The 15,725-nt window shown below is 40.3% G+C and overlaps 1 protein-coding gene across 3 annotated transcripts; it reads right to left on the bottom strand.

The window, feature by feature from the left end:
* Nucleotides 1-18: 18 nt before the first annotated feature.
* zgc:92242 (uncharacterized protein LOC436899 homolog) lies at nucleotides 19-9,213 on the bottom strand. Of its 3 annotated transcripts, none has more exons than XM_034690245.1 (6): nucleotides 8,967-9,213; nucleotides 6,574-7,040; nucleotides 3,641-3,758; nucleotides 2,933-3,038; nucleotides 2,623-2,839; nucleotides 19-743 (listed from the first exon to the last, which is right to left on the bottom strand). In XM_034690245.1, the coding sequence occupies exons 2-6, from the start codon at nucleotides 6,752-6,754 to the stop codon at nucleotides 577-579; spliced, it is 789 nt and encodes a 262-aa protein (XP_034546136.1). In that variant the 5' UTR covers nucleotides 6,755-7,040; nucleotides 8,967-9,213; the 3' UTR covers nucleotides 19-576. The 3 variants fall into 3 exon arrangements, with proteins under 3 accessions (XP_034546136.1, XP_034546134.1, XP_034546135.1); XM_034690243.1 differs by having other exon boundaries at nucleotides 2,927-3,038; nucleotides 8,967-9,210; XM_034690244.1 differs by having other exon boundaries at nucleotides 2,927-3,038; nucleotides 6,574-6,980; nucleotides 8,967-9,210.
* Between the last annotated feature and the right edge of the window lie 6,512 nt (nucleotides 9,214-15,725).

The raw sequence follows: 15,725 nt of genomic DNA, 5'->3' as shown, positions 1-15,725 counted from the left end.
ATCAAAGACACCAGACTGTTCATCACTTAGTTTTTAACATGAACTCAGTTGTTAAACAATACAAGTTACAAAGACTTAATTTACAGTCGACATATACAGTACAGATGAACCTCAGTATGGTCCCCATGATCGTACATTAAAACTTCATTAATACTCATTTAACAATGAAACAGTGCTTCTTTAAAGTTTGAGTCAACAGTCTGTAAATGTCCCTTCGGACATCTGTCTGTGTCTGCCTGTCAGTCACTGAAACTCTGAACCCAGCGACATCAAAGCTGCTTCATTTCATCCTCCAGGTTGACTTCAGTTCAGAAGCTTTCAAGTCTTCCCGTCACTTCAGCCCTCTTTGCTTGACGCCTGTAGGTTGGTCATTATATCAAGGACTTAAAAAAAATTGTCTCAGTTTGTCACTCAGGTTCAAGTAAGGATCCTCGTCTTCCACTGTATGTGTCCCCAGTGTGGTCCATCTGAGTCCCACTGAGCCATTATGTCCTGCACAAGGCTCAATGCACTCATGTCAGCAGGCTGTGCCTCTCTGGGGTGATGCGGTGTTGCAGGGTGGACACACCTTCAGTCCTAGTGGAGTAGAGGTGTGCTTCTTTTCTGTAGGTGAGCAGGTTTGGCAGGTATGGGAGGTTTGGTGTGGGTGGGTGGCGTGCTGTGAGAATCATTGTTGAATGCCTTCCTGAGCTGTGCCACGCGACCTCCAAATTCAGATTTTTTCTCTTCACAACACACAATGTCTGAGAATGAGAAAGGGACAAAATGAGTTTGTAAAAATGTAAGTACTCATGTCAACACTCAAACACTCAAACTCTCTGATATGCACTTTCACAAAATGTATCCAGATTTGTTGAGAACAATAAACCATCAGATGAACGCTGTCAACACAAGCATCAGCTGGTTGTTCACGACACTTCACAGGCCCAGTCTTTCTTTGAGGCATTTCACATTTACTCGTGACAGTCTATCAGTCAGGTGTTGTGCTTGCATAACACCGTCAGGCTCATTACGGCCAGTTAGAAGACTAAGATCACCTCCAACTACACCTCAGATGACCCTCTGTTAAAGTCCTGAGTTCGCAAATGGCAGAACTGTCAGCAACCTCATCTAGGACGGTGACGACGCTGGGTACTGACAGGAGTTTGAAAAACGGGTCCTCTGGTGCTGTCAGAGCCACCTGGACTGAAGCTAAACCTGCTCAGGAGACGACAGTGGACTTTAAGAGAAACCCCACTCTTAACAGCGTGCTAAGGAAACTGTGGAAACCTTCGTTTCCAGTGACGTGAAGTGGACATTCTACATATATAGACACCACCAGGAAAAAGGCCCAGCAGAGGATGTATTTCCTGCGCCAGCTCAGGAAGCTGCTGATCCAGTTCTACACAGCCATAATCCAGTGTGTCCTCTGCATGTCCATCACTGTTTGGTTTGTATTTGCCTCCAAACAGGACAGGAGCAGACTGCAAGTGACCGTCAAGTCTGCACAGTAAATTATCAAACCCAACCTTCCCTACATCCAGGACGTAGACCGGTCGAGGGTCAGGATACAGGCAGGCATCAACACAGCAGACCCTTTACACCTCACACTCAAACTATTAACTCCTCCCCTCACGTAGACTTTATGGAAGACTGAACGCCAAAAGACGAGACACAAAACATCTTCATCCTCCAAGAATCACTGCTCTGGTGACCACTGAACAGTCACAGAGCGTCAGAGGATCAACACAGATACCCAAACAACCACCGCCTGTTAATGGTATCGATTATCTTAATAGGATGGACACAGATTTTAATCTTGTATCCGTCATCCACTTGTTTTACATGGGTCTTTGCACTCTTCACCATCTCTTTCCCTGGCTTGTTTATATTAGTTACATATTTAATATCAGCTTTACATATTAGTTTGATATCTCAGAGAGCAAAGTTAAACCAGAGTCATACTCCTTGTACATGTTCACATACCCGGCCAGTCAAGCTGATTCTGGTTCTGATCATATTGGAGAAACTTTATCAGAGTTATTATCTTTTTCTATATCTACTTTAGATTATAACCATATTATAAAATATTTTAACATGAAGAATAGATTGTAGAATATATTAAATCCCTTCTTCAAACAAACTATTATATAATTTCCTGATTTTACCTGACTTTTATTAGAATATATTTTATAATAATTGTATTCCTATTGAGTTATTTAAAGTAAACTTTATGTCTTTAAAAATGTTTTATTTCTTGATCTTTCTTGGTTTTAAGACGTGCTTGTTTTATTTTGCTGCCCTTATAAAGCACTTTATAACTTGGTTTTTGAAAAGTCTTCTATAAATAAAGTTATTATTATTTCAGAGCACTTCCCCTTTTTTCAGTTTAACATTTATTTCATTTTAGCTTTTGCATAATTTTTCTTTATACATTTAAGTTTATTTTTTCTGTTAAATTAACTTTTCTTCTCTGTGTATCTGTTCTTGTTCTTTGTTAGTCTGACACTTATATTTCCTAGCCCTGTTTTTCTCACCCTACCTTGCGTCCTCTTGAGTCATGTGGGTACTTCTATAATATATTCTATGATCCTGTTTGTTAATATATCCCACATGAATGTGGGTTCTCTCTTATTTTGTCACCTTTGTCCTTTTCGCTCGTCGTCTCTGGGTCCGTCAGGTAGGCTTCAGGCGACTGGTTGTCTTGGCTTCTAAAGTGAGGCCTGTAGAGAGGGGTCCAGTCGCCTTGGTTGTCTGAGCTGCCCCCCGACTCGCAGTCACTGTCCTGTGCATGATCCTCAGCGCTGCAGGAGTCCAAGTCCTTCTCTGAAGAATGATCATTTGGTGAGGCCTGGGCATCCTGTTTAAGTGAGACACAATTTAATAACAGAACTCCAACACTCTGTTCTCTCTATCCTCTGAGCTGTGTACAAACGCATAAACTCACACTAACATCAGTGAGCACCAACTGGATGTCTTCTTTAAAGCTGAGCGGCTGGGCCTCTCTTTCTGGCAGCAAGTCCTCTTTCTGGACGCCGTTGATATCATCGCTGCAGACCCTGAAAGACAAAGATGTCCTTTTTAACTCCCACAGACCTTTGAATCAATCCTCCAGCTAGTCATATGGCAAATAGCTTCTATAATCGTGTTGGAACGAGGAGACAGCTTGCTGAATGAGACCCTTTGGTTCTTCTTATCAAAGTCAATCAGGGTTGTGTAATTACCTAGTTAAAGGGAACGGAGCTTGTTAGGGAGGCAGAAACTTCTGTGGATGTTATTATGTGGTTGATATGCTAACTGAGAAAGCTGCCACTGACACAGAGCGAGCAAATAACACTTATAAAAATGTCCTAAAGCAAAAAACAATGAAGCTTCATAAGTATTAGAATTGTTAGCTTTTTATTCTCTGCTCTTTACAGTCAAATTTATATATATATATATTTGTTTTTACTGATACAAGTTGTCCTCCTTTAAAACACCAATCAGTTCTCTGAACCTATGCTGCATCACTAAGAGGCTCTGTGTTGTGTGACTTATAAAACAACAAACCAGCCAGCAGAATCATACTGTTATAACACAAACTGCTTTAATAACTATTCATATTTAGGTCATGGCCTTAACGCCATGTAACACTTCAGATCTTTATGTTGTCGGTTTGTACCTGTTGTTCATGAGGCTCTGCAGGAGTTTTGATGACCTGAACTCGTCCACCTCTCCTATCACAAAGACGCTTACATCTCCATCCCGACCCAGCAGCCAGCTCACGTGCTTGCTGTAAGCTAGAGGACAGAGAAAATATGAGAGAGTCATAAACAGAGCCAGTAAGCCTGCTGGAGATATATTTTTATCTCTCAGCTAGATTCTGAGAAAAGCAGTCATCTTATGAATTGTTATTCTGGCTTTCATCCAGGAGGTGGTGCTGTCCTATAAGTAAAGAGCTCAGGGAACTCTACCCTACAGTGACAGGTTGTCCTCACTGACTGCTCACTGACTGCTCACTGCTCCCTCTTTTTTCCCTCTTTTATTTATTTCTGGGTCTTTGTATCCGTCTCTCTTGACTCATTAATTCACTGTGAGTCAATGAAAAAGATCCTCAGAGAAATAGTAAACTGTCGAATCAATCAAAGGAAAGAGAAGGATGAATAAAAGTGACCTAATTTCTGTCACTGAGAAGCAGGCAACATGAAAGCCACTTTAATAGAAGAACTACTTAAAACAGCTGACATGGTTTGATTTCTAACACATTTAATAATCTTATAGGTGTGTAGAGAACAATACAAATTATTTATCTGTTGTGTTCAATAAAAACTAAGTTAAAGTTGCTTGTGTATTCTGTAATGTAATGCATTATATTAGATTTTTTAGTTAATCTAAATGGTGTAATATTCATTCAATGTCAGCTCATTGTCTTAAAAGTATGTAAGGTAGTGTAGTTTTTGTTGTTGTTTCATTTTGACCTCACCTACACACAGATACCAGAAAAAAACGCTCTACAAGGTGTGATAACAGGTGTGTTTTCTGACAGCACAATCTCCCACTGAGTCGGAAAACTTGAAATGACATAAAACAGGTAGGGGCGTGGCTTAAAATGTGTAATGACCTCATCATGACACAGATAGCAGAAATAAATTCCACTTTCTGGAGTGTGATAACAGGTGCTTTCCATTACAGTACATTATTTCATTCAGTGTCTCACTTTTGGTGACATCACAGGTGGGGGTGTGACTTAAAAATTCAGACCCAAGAGCTGTCAGCAACAGCGCTCCACCAATAGGAGGAAACCACAGATACAATCTCTTCTGATAGTGAAGTGACCGTAGAGATTTATTATTAACCAGCGTATAACGGCGGCTTTGTTTCTGTTTGAATAATGACTTGAGTTTAAATACAATCACCAGTTTTATGAGTTTATATTGTGTACACCATCTCTGATACAAGTCACTGACTCTGTGCAACATACCTTTATGTTCACACTGTCACAGCAATGAGTTATAATGTACTAACAAGGCATGCAGAACATTTATTTTGCCTGTCTTTACATGTACCTCACCTATGTGTAACCAGCAGTACAGGACATAATAGAGAGCATTCTTCTCAGGTTTAGTTAAATACCTTTTAAGAGGCATTTATAAGCTTGTACATGCATGTAATGACTAACATACCGGCCATGGCCTAAATACAAAGAATGAAAGACGACTAACTGGATCTTTTGTTGTGTAGCACAAACATGCAGTGGACACACACTCAGTAACCTCTCAGGTGACATGGCAGAGATTAGGTACACTAAGATGGTAACTGAATACTTGGTTTAAAGCACAACAACGCCCCAAACCACAGGGCTTACTTAACCGTATTCAAAGCTCAGCCTGGAGAATGACTCAACAGGTGATGATGGACCATCGGCAAGGTCACGCACAGGCAGACAGTTTTACACACGTGTTCGCTTTCTCATGGTGTGAGAGCACTGAGGGAGGTGACAGGGTGAGATTTAAAAAAAAAGAATAGAGGAAGGGTTGGTGAGATGAGTAAGACAGACGGACAGACAGGAAGAGCAGAGGGACACGTGAGTGACTCACAGAGCAAAGTAAAGATTGGTCCGAGTTTAATTTGAACACATCGATCTGACCAGTAACCTGAGATGATGTAACTGCACAGCTTGGGTATCATTTGCGTGAAGACTTAAGAAGGTTTCTGATCAATGTTAACGAATTGTAAAGGGACTTTGAAGTAGAATTGTAAATATTCTGAGTTTTAAATATCAAAACATGTCTGTGTGTGTCTTTGTGTTGTGTGTGTGTGTGTGTGTGTGTGTGTGTGTGTGTGTGTGTGTGTGTGTGTGTGTTTGTAGCTCCCAAAATTGGTTGTAAGTGACTGACTTTATGGAAATAAATGCTTCTACAAGCAAATGTTGACTTTTTTCATGACTTTTCGCAACTTAAGCAACATGGAAATATCTGTAGCCTATAGTAACGAGGTTTGACTTTACGTCCTGTAACACTAGCAGCACAGTAAGCAGCTTTTTAAAGTTTGCTTTTTCAGCAGCAGCTAGTTATCTTAGCTTAGCATGGATGCAGAAAACAGAGGAAACAGTTAGCATATGGCTTCATCAGAGAAACTGAGGAAGTCACTGCCCCCAGCAGGAAATAGCTCACCAATAACCTTTAAACTGAACGTATTCTGTATACATATTTTCCTTTAATTTAATGAATGAATCAAGGAATAAAACATGTTATCATAGCTTTAGAGCTACTGGCAGCCTGATTGTGTTACACACAGCTAAAGCATGTAGTAGTTCCTGTCTGTAAGCTAAGCTAACTGTCTGCTTGTTTTGGACATATATGAGAGTTTTTAAAATCTTGCTTGAAACTGCAGCAAGAAGGCAAAGAAGCATGTTTACACACTCCTTAAGGGCTTGAAGGTGATACATTCTGTGTGTTATAAACATGTTTAAGGATATTTTATTTAAGATGCAGATGACCATTTGTGAATGTTTGTTAAAAGTCACAGAATTCTTTCTCTTTCCTGCAACACAACAATCTCACTGTGTCAACTTCCCACTGTAAGTGCTACCATGAGGTCAGTGTTGTACTCTACCTTTCTTTGGCTTGGTGTTGATGGTGTCTCTTCTTTCCCTCTCCTCTCTTTCCTCCCGCTCATTCCAGCGCCGTACCTGCTCCTCTCTCATCTTCAAGAAGAGGATCCTCTTCTGCTCCTCACTGAGGGCCTCAAGCACCTCTGGCTCCACCCACATGTCCTCAAGGATTTTCGCCAGCATCCTGCCTTCTTTTCTGGAGGTGCTGGAGACAGCCGTCAGGCTCTCTTTCTCTCAGTCGAATGGGTCGTGTTTCAGCGTTGGAGTCTGATCACTCCTTTTTCCTGCTTCAGAGTCAGGTTCCCTTTTCTTTGGATATAGGATCAGGTGCAGTCCAACGGCTTGAGGTCACTTCAGTGTCCTTTGCCGAGTGCTCTTCCTTGGTGCAGTGGGGAGTGTGTCTGGCTCTCTGGGGGTGAAGGCACAATATCTGGATCAGCTGTGCTCTGAAGGCTGCTGTAATGTTTTTCTACAGAGGGAGAGACAGATAGGGAGAGAGAAGGAGAGAGAAAGGGGATTATATCTACTGCATTGTTTTTCAAACCTCCATTCAATCCTGCTCTGACCGGTACAACACAAAAGGCCTCAAGCAAATAAGCCACAATGCCAAATGTAGAGTTTATTTGTGTGTGCATGCAGTGTTTACTCTGCATACAGTAGGCAGCGAGAATGCTGCTGTGCTTTCAAACACAGCCAGGCAAACAGGGGCTCACACACGCACACACACATGCACACACACATGCACACACTTGTAGGGCGTTAATAGCTGCATGCTATCTGAGGGAAACAGACTGAGATAGAGAGCAAAAACAGAAAGACTACTTTTGATTCTCACTCACAAACACTCTGCTCACTTATGTGCACACACACTCTGACTATTTGTCAGCAGGTCAACACAGGTGATAGAGAGACACAAACAACCCTTTGTAGGTGTGACTTGTTCAAGAGGAGTAATAGTTCAAGAGAAAAGTTCCCCTTAAACACATCCTTCTCCGCCCTGCACACACCACACCTATAAGTTGTGAAACAATGAGTGTCTTAACAAGAGCCAATCTGGTTTGTTAGTGTAATAAAAATTCACCAGTTTGCACCTGAGTGAGGTCTTATACTTCAGAAAAGTAGTAGATGAGGTGAAGTGAAATATCACCTTTTAAGGTAGTGTTTCAGATCCTGGAATTATTCAAAACCTCAGCCCGGTTTCACCCTGAACAGAGCAGGTAATCAAGAGTTTTGGCCTTTTTTCAGCTAATGAAGGATTCAGAGCTTAAGTGCCAAATTATTTAAAACAAGAGTCATTGTAATCCTATATGCAACTCAGTCTTCTAAAGTGAACTGAGTGTGATGAGAAGGTGAGAAAGGACTTGTTTTGTTTGTATGCTAAATATGAAGTTACAGACAGGGGAGCATTTGTTTACTGTGATAGCTTCAGACAGGTGAAAACTTGTGTCCTTTATGAAGAAACTAAATGAGCATGTCAAAGTCTCATTCATTAAATCACTTTAATGATAAGGAAATCAAATCATTAATAACACTGGTTGCTATTTTATGGGGAGTTATTAATCTTGTTGCCAGGTTTCAGTCTGTATGTTACACAACACAACCGTCTTCTGGCTGTAACTTCATATTCAATCTACAGACGTGACTATAGTCTGATTCAGGGGAATAAGTATATATTCTCCAAGAGGCCAAACTGTATCTTTAAGAAAGTCAAAGATGATGGAGGGAGTACTTTGCTTCAGTTTGAATTGAGTATAACTTTATAAAAACTAAAGTCCTGTCTTGTTGTACTTATTCATAATTGACATTGACTGATTAACAGCAAGACAAATGAACTGGACTGACTTGAGGATTTACTACCAAACAGCTCATACAGTAGAAATAACTGGAGTTTTCTATGTCAGATCCTGCATAACAGCTCTTACAGTTAAACTGAACTCAGGGAAACAGCAGCACACAGTAAATATTCAAACCACACAATGAACTGTCCACCAAATCACAGACAACAACAAAAAAAACACAGACTTTTCAGAAGACATAAATGACCAAAGAATACTAAAAGAATAAAGCAAGTTCAACTCTGTTATTTAAATATAAAAGCAAACATCTAGATCTGGCCCTGCGCCAACATGCAAATGGGTCCGTGATTTTCTGCAGCCTCCACTCACATGCAGAGAAAAGGAAGAAAAGCAGGGAGAGGGGAGGAAGGTATGTGCATGGCATACTGATAGAAAAGTTTGAAAAGTCCCTCCATCTGAGGAAACACTGGCCATTTTACAGCAACAGAGCAGAGTGTGAGAGATAAATGAACTTAGACGGGCGGGAGAATAGCGAGGCAGAGAGAGGGAGAGAGCAGACAGAGGGAAAGAAGGGCACAGAGGGGGGAAAGTAGACTTACTCAGTGGTTGCCAGCCGGTAGCATCTCCAAGCTCTGGTCTGCGTTTCAGCTCCTCTGTGAATGTGGTATGATGAGTGTGTGTGTGTGTGTGTGTGACGTGAGAGAGTGTGAAGTGTGCCTTTGTGTCTGTGTTTGTGTGGGATCAGGTCTGCCGTCAGCAGCAGTGGTATGCAGGCTCAGCCCTGCTCTGCTGCATTTGTACTGAATAGGAGTGGGACGGACTGACATCACTGCACTTATCTGTCTCCCCTCCTTCTTTTTCCCTTTTACACTTTCTTCTTTTTCTCAATTACATTCCAGTGCTAAAAAGGATACAATGACAGTATTCTGTTAAATATTACCAAGTAACAATACTTCCCTGTCTATACACTGTGTAGATATCACTCTTAGCTTCAAAGCTAATAGTTTTAATGTGCTCTCTTATCATATTTAGAAACATTTGATTGTATCAGCCCAGGAAATAAGAGTGATTCTCAGTCTTTTTGTGTATTCAGTGTATTCATCCAACTAACAGCCTCTGCTTAGCTGTTAACCCCCTTCCTTTTTGTTCTTTCTCCAGGAAGTCCTGCTGGCTCATGAAGCCAATAATCACAACACCACATGTGCAGGAAGGAATCAGGATATTTATTCCACAGGTATTTTCCGTCAACAGGTTGTTGACACTTATCAAGCTAACACTCATTGTTTTATGTCTGCTCCACCCAACAGGCCAACATCAGATGAGTGTACCTGTATTGCTGTAAATGTCACTCATGTGCCACTGAGTAATGACACTAATGATGCTTTATAACTGTGTTCAATTCACCTGCAGATGACTAACCTGTCTGCTCATTTCTGCTTTCTGTCAGAGCTGGGTGCGGCTCTTTGAAGCATTTACTGTAAATACTATGTTGCTGTCATCATTAGCCGGTCCTTATTTACTTGGAGTGTATTTTTATGCTCCAGTCGTCACTTGATGTTTGTAGACTGTGATTTGTGGATATGATGATTCCCTGAACAGTTCTGTGTTTAGCAGTGCACGCAATAAAATATACATATCTGCGTAAATCAACCTTTATTGCATAAATGACTTCAGCATTTTTTAAGTCAGTGATCTGGGTCATCAGAGAGGTTACTTTACGTCATCATAATCTGGGTCATTGTTCAACTATTCAAATATAAGGCTTTCTTTGTTTTTTTAAGCTAATATAAGAAGCAACTTCTCATTTGTCACACCAAGAATACATTAATTCTGCTTTCAAGAGTTTACAACGATTTTAGCATCAGGATCACTATCATCTCTCTCTTTCTCTCTCTTCATCTCCCTCTATCCCTCTGTCCAATCCCAAAGTGGTCTCAGGAGATGTGTGTCTAACATGAGTCTGGTTCTGCTCGAGGTTTCTTCCTGTTAAAGGAAGTTTTTCCTTGCCGCTGTAACTTGCTATATACTGCAAGGTGCAATGCTCATGGTGGATTAAGATGAGATAAGACTGAGTCCTGTCTGTAAGAAGGTACTGGATCTTATCCTGTCTTGGTTTTGGGTCTTTGTTAATAATTTAAAACAGAGTACAGTCTAGACCTGCTATGTTTGTAAAAGCATCTTGAGGTAATGTTTTTGTGATTTGGGGCTATACAAATGAAGATTAATTGATTGATTTATATTTACAATCTCTTCTTTTGCTAAACATCATCATTTTAAAATTCCACTATGAAACATGTGAGAGTGTGTATGAATAAAAACAGACTAAAGACATAAGATGGTAGTTTAACTGCTTAAAATAGGTCAGTGCTATTCCCCGAAAAAGACTTCAGAAAACTGAATACATCTGTGTGACCAGCTGAGGTATTATTAGTTAGTCAAACAAGTCTCTTTTTGAAGGTCATAAAATGTATAATAAACAGAATGCAATTTTTGAAACAGAATCAGATCCTACCACACACTTGTTGGTTTCAGTTGTACTGATAACATCTAGACGTCATCATTTTCAAACTGTCCCTGCAGTTAGCATTACGCAAATGAAACCACAGCTCTCATTTGTCAATACAGGTGACTTTCTCCCAAAACCAATGGGTCAGATAGCTTAGGTCTACACAACAAAGACACACACACACACACACACACACACACACACACACACACACACACACACACACACACACACACACACACACACACACACACACAGATAGCACGTGTCAGTCCTCATATCAATATGAACACTTAACTTTGATAAACGATCTGATAATCATCCTGATACTTACTCTGATGTGATTTCCCTGACCAAGTCTAAACCCAGTTTTAATGTCAGCCTCCCTTCACCTGATTCTAGCCACACACATGCAGCCTCAGAGGTTTTCACAGCCATGTACACTTATTTTCCAAGGATGAGCTCAGACTCAAAGTTAGTTGGTCAACGTGTGTTTTCATGTTATCTTCCTTCTATCTGTTTGTGGACATGTGAATCTAAAAAGATTAAAAAAAATAGCATATACAAACAAACACCTCTTCTCTTCCCCTTCCTCGCTCTCTCTGGGTTAAAGGTCATATCTGAAAAACAAACAGTGATCTTACGGTAGGAGACCCTGGTTGAAACGCAAACAGCTCAGGCATAAAGCCTAATGTGACTGTGTGCTTCTGCATGTTTTGATGTATGTGCATGCTCAATATGGTTAAGGATTTGGCATATTGTGGCATATTTCCACTGATCAAACCTTGGGCCTCAGCTTTTAATGACGCTGATACTATCATAAGGAAGACTAAGATATATTTTTACAAGGAACAAGTTATTCATCTTGTCTGATATGTTCTTACTGGTAGGTTTCCTTGCAACAGCACACCCTGGGAAAGTCCCTGTCAGTTTACAACATAGTAACACTGCATCTGAACCCACGTGGAGAACAAGTCATGAGGGAACATTCAAATGGTAGTTATGCATGCACAGCACCCTCTGCTGTAGGACAGGGGTACAGCAAGCCAATGTTTTAGAGGAAAAGCTAAAAATATAACACAGCTGCATATTGACAAATCAGACACGTGAGAGCGAAACACTGTAACACTTACCTCATCACTGGATGAGCTGTTTATTGGAACATGTTGAGGAATATGTTGTTTGAGTCTTTCTTTTTTAGTCTCCCTCTGGTCGACTTTGAGCCTTATAGAAGTCTCTTGAACAAGCCTGGAATACCAACCAGGCAAAGTGGGTAACAAGCCAATGGGCCCCAGACCCTTTGTTTGACAAAGAGCCTTTGTGATTTGGTGATTAGAAGAATTATTAAGTGAATATCGTGGAGTTTCTGCAGCCTTAATGTTAGGTTTAAGATTCAGAATTTATCACAACAATAGCCTTTATGATAAAAAAAACATTTATTATGTTTTTGACTTTTTACAACATACACCAACATCTCTTGCTCTGAGGCAAACACTGAAAAAGCCTCAGATGTTTTCTACAAGTTTAATTCTAGTTGTTTGATCAAAGGTGGAGGACACATGCTGGGGGGTGAATCATGGCACACTGCTCTTTTGTTCTCCTGGTTAATCTAGTCCTGCTGTCTCATTAGGAGGCAGTCAACAGAAATACAAAGTCATCAGCATTTTCCATGTGCTTTGGTCTTGTATTGAACACACATCAAAAGACAAAAAACAAGCAGAGGAATTTACTATGCCTCTGCATAAGAAGGCTCGTAAAGTGTCACTGTTAGCTGTTTTTACTTTATAGTGTATCAATGTGTCACCAAAAATCTGTGTTTAGGAAGTCAGTTTACTCTTTCAATGTTATAGTTTTTTATTAGTTTTGCCTTTATGAGATATGACAGCTGAAGAGGAAACATGGGGAGCAGAGACTGCAACAAATGGTGAGGACTGTACCCTCCTTAAAAGGGGAGCCTGCCTAAACCACAAGGCCAACAGCGCCACGCCAGTTTACTCTTTCAACCACAAATGCACTATACACTAGTGTGCTTTAGTGGCCCTTATCAAAAAAAAATATGGATCAGCAGATGTTCCATGGAAATATTATTGGTTCTCCCCTCAACCACTCATATTTAATGCATGGACTTCACAAGTGTGGACTCACATGAGAGATGTTTGTTAAACAGTCTCTCACACATGTTTCTCTAGAACAAGTCTTATAACCAGCAGAATAGGTTCTGCCAGAGCCTTCACCAGTGGATATTGTATGTTATATGCCAACATGGTACTGTATGTTTACTATTGTTACACAACTTACATCTTACTTGTAGAAGATTTTTATCATCATTATACCATGTAGCAACATAAAGGATTATTGTTAACATGAAGTAGCATCCTAAAACAGTTAGAGTTGCAGGAACTTATTTTTCTAGTCTCTTGGGGTTAAGCTATAACACAAACTTGCCATACGATGGTATGCTCATGAAGTAAATGTGCTAATACTTTGACTGTTGCCACTTATTTACAAATCTATAGAAAGTCTTGTCAGAGCAGCCGTCAGATGTTCGATGTACTCTCTGTAATCTGAACTCTTTTTTGGTCTCAATAATCTCTTGAGGGAAAAACCCAAGCTCTTTAGCCATTACAGGGTCCACTATGCTCACCACTAGTGACTGACTCTCAAGCTGTTTAGAGAGAGATGACAATTCTGTAGATTTCCTGATGTTACTGATACGAGGTGAGCTCCGAGTAAATAAATACAGTACCATAAAAGCCTGTGAGACCAAAACAATAAGCCCAAAGTTCCTCTATAGCTCCATATACAGTAGCTTAGAGTAACAGCAGGGTACAGTGTTGTGGGTTCACTATTACCAGTGAGTACACTACTTCATTCATTTTTTTACACAGAATAATTTGATCTCTTGTTAACATAGAGTTTATATTGGGTGCCACTTTAATCTGTAGACATGAAGTGTTGATATTAATACAAATATGGGATTGAACTTGACGTCAAGTGTTGCTAAAGTTCAACAGGTTCTGAGCCACATGAAGAGTCAACGACCCCAGAGGCACAACAGGTCTGAAGCAAATCTGGTACTTTGTAACCCCTGTTAGAGTCAGTCATGCTGTGTGAGCTAAAGACACAGTACTGTTACTTTGTCATTCCTCAGGGTGTAACTGCCTCTGTAGGAGCATGAATGCAATTCACAATGTTTGTAATAATTTAAGTTTGTGAGCGAAATAATAATTTACAGAGTTAATTAATTTCATAAGAATTCACAGAGATATTTTCAGTATTTACAGGTAAGGTTAAAGTTCATAATTCTATAATTCTATATGCTTAGTGATTTTACATGTAGAATGTATTTGGGTTTGTGACATGTATGTCACTGTCAGATGGGTGACTGACCTTTGCCCTCAGTAACCCCGCCCCCTTGTTAAGGTGCTTTGATCTCCAGAGAGGAGTAGTGTTTTGAGTTAACGAGGTGGCAGTTAGGCAAGCAGAGAGAGGAGCCACGCAGTTTTTTTGACCTCTCTTTGTCTCTCTTTGATTACCTTTTGGATGTAAATATTGGATGGTCTAAAATGCTGCAGCTTGAGTACTGACTAGAACTAGGAAGAGAGAGCACATCTCTCCCGTGTTAGCCTTTCTACACTGGCTCTCCATAAAATCTAGAATAGAGTTTAAAATCCTTCTTCTGACCTACAAAGCTCTTAATGGTCAGGAACCTTTATATTTTAAAGAGCTCACAGTGCACCATTACCCCTCTAGAACACTACGCTCCCAGCATGCAAGCCTTCTCATCGTACCTACAATCTCTAGTATGGGAGGTCGAGCCTTCAGTTATCAGGCTCCTCTCTTTTGAATCCTCTACCAGTCAAGGTTCAGGTGGCAAACGTCCTCTCTACTTTAAGGAGTAGGTTTAAAATTTCCCTTTTTTGATAAAGCTTATAGTTAGAGCTGGCTCAGGCTTGGACCAGCTCTTAGTTATGCTGCTATAGGCTTAGACTGTCAGGGGAACTGACACATGGGATCCTATATCTACCCTCTCCCTCTTGCCTATCAGTTACTGTAACTCTTCCTGTCCCAATGAAGTTACTAACCATAGACCTTTCTGGAGTCCCTGAGCTCCCTTGTCTCGTTGGTTCCTTTTGGATCTCTGCAGTGGACGTGCCAGACTCCAGCTGCTACAACTATTACTATCCGTCTCACCACTATCATCTCTCTCTCTTCATCTCCCTCTATCCCTCTGTCCAACCCCAAAGTGGTCTCAGCAGATGTGTGTCTAACATGAGTCTGGTCCTGCTCGAGGTTTGTGCCTGTTAAAGGAAGTTTGTCCTTGACGCTGTAACAAATAAATGCTGCAAAGTACTCTGCTCATAGTGAATTAAGTTGAGATCAGACTCCAGACTCACTCAGAGTCCTGTTTGTAAGAGGGGACTGGATCTTATCCTGTTTTGATGTTGGGTCTTTGTTAATAATATAACATAGGGTATGGTCTAGACCTGCTCTGTTTGTAAAGAGTTTTGAGATAACATTTGTTGTGATTTGGTGTTATATAAATACAGATTGATTGATTGATTGATTGATTGATTGATTGATTGATTGATTGATTGATTGATTGATTGATTGATTGATTGATTGATTGATTGATTGACTGATTGGTTGGTTGGTTGATTGATTGATGGAAATTGAAATCTTTATGAACCTCACTTGTTTTAATTTTGTTGAATTAAACGGTTTGACTTTTTATCGAGTGGTCTTGTGGAGTTTCTGTGGTGAAATACAAGAAAGGGATCTTTAGAGCGTCAAACTAAGGCTTCATTCAGTGGGAGCTATATAGCCTTGAACACAACAAAATGTAAACAAC

This window comes from Notolabrus celidotus, chromosome 8, assembly GCF_009762535.1.
Source record: "Notolabrus celidotus isolate fNotCel1 chromosome 8, fNotCel1.pri, whole genome shotgun sequence".
Taxonomy (NCBI): Eukaryota; Metazoa; Chordata; class Actinopteri; order Labriformes; family Labridae; genus Notolabrus; species Notolabrus celidotus.
This window is presented reverse-complemented; position numbering and strand designations above follow the sequence as displayed.

Excerpts from the sequence above, each read along its gene's own strand:
- zgc:92242 (XM_034690243.1), bottom strand. The coding sequence starts at position 6,754 with ATGCTGGCGAAAATCCTTGAGGACATGTGGGTGGAGCCAGAGGTGCTT. Across the intron at positions 3,039-3,640 it reads CAGAGCCTCATGAACAACAG|GGTCTGCAGCGATGATATCA; the intron begins GTACAAACCGAC and ends TTTGTCTTTCAG. Across the intron at positions 744-2,622 it reads GACGAGCGAAAAGGACAAAG|ACATTGTGTGTTGTGAAGAG; the intron begins GTGACAAAATAA and ends TCTCATTCTCAG.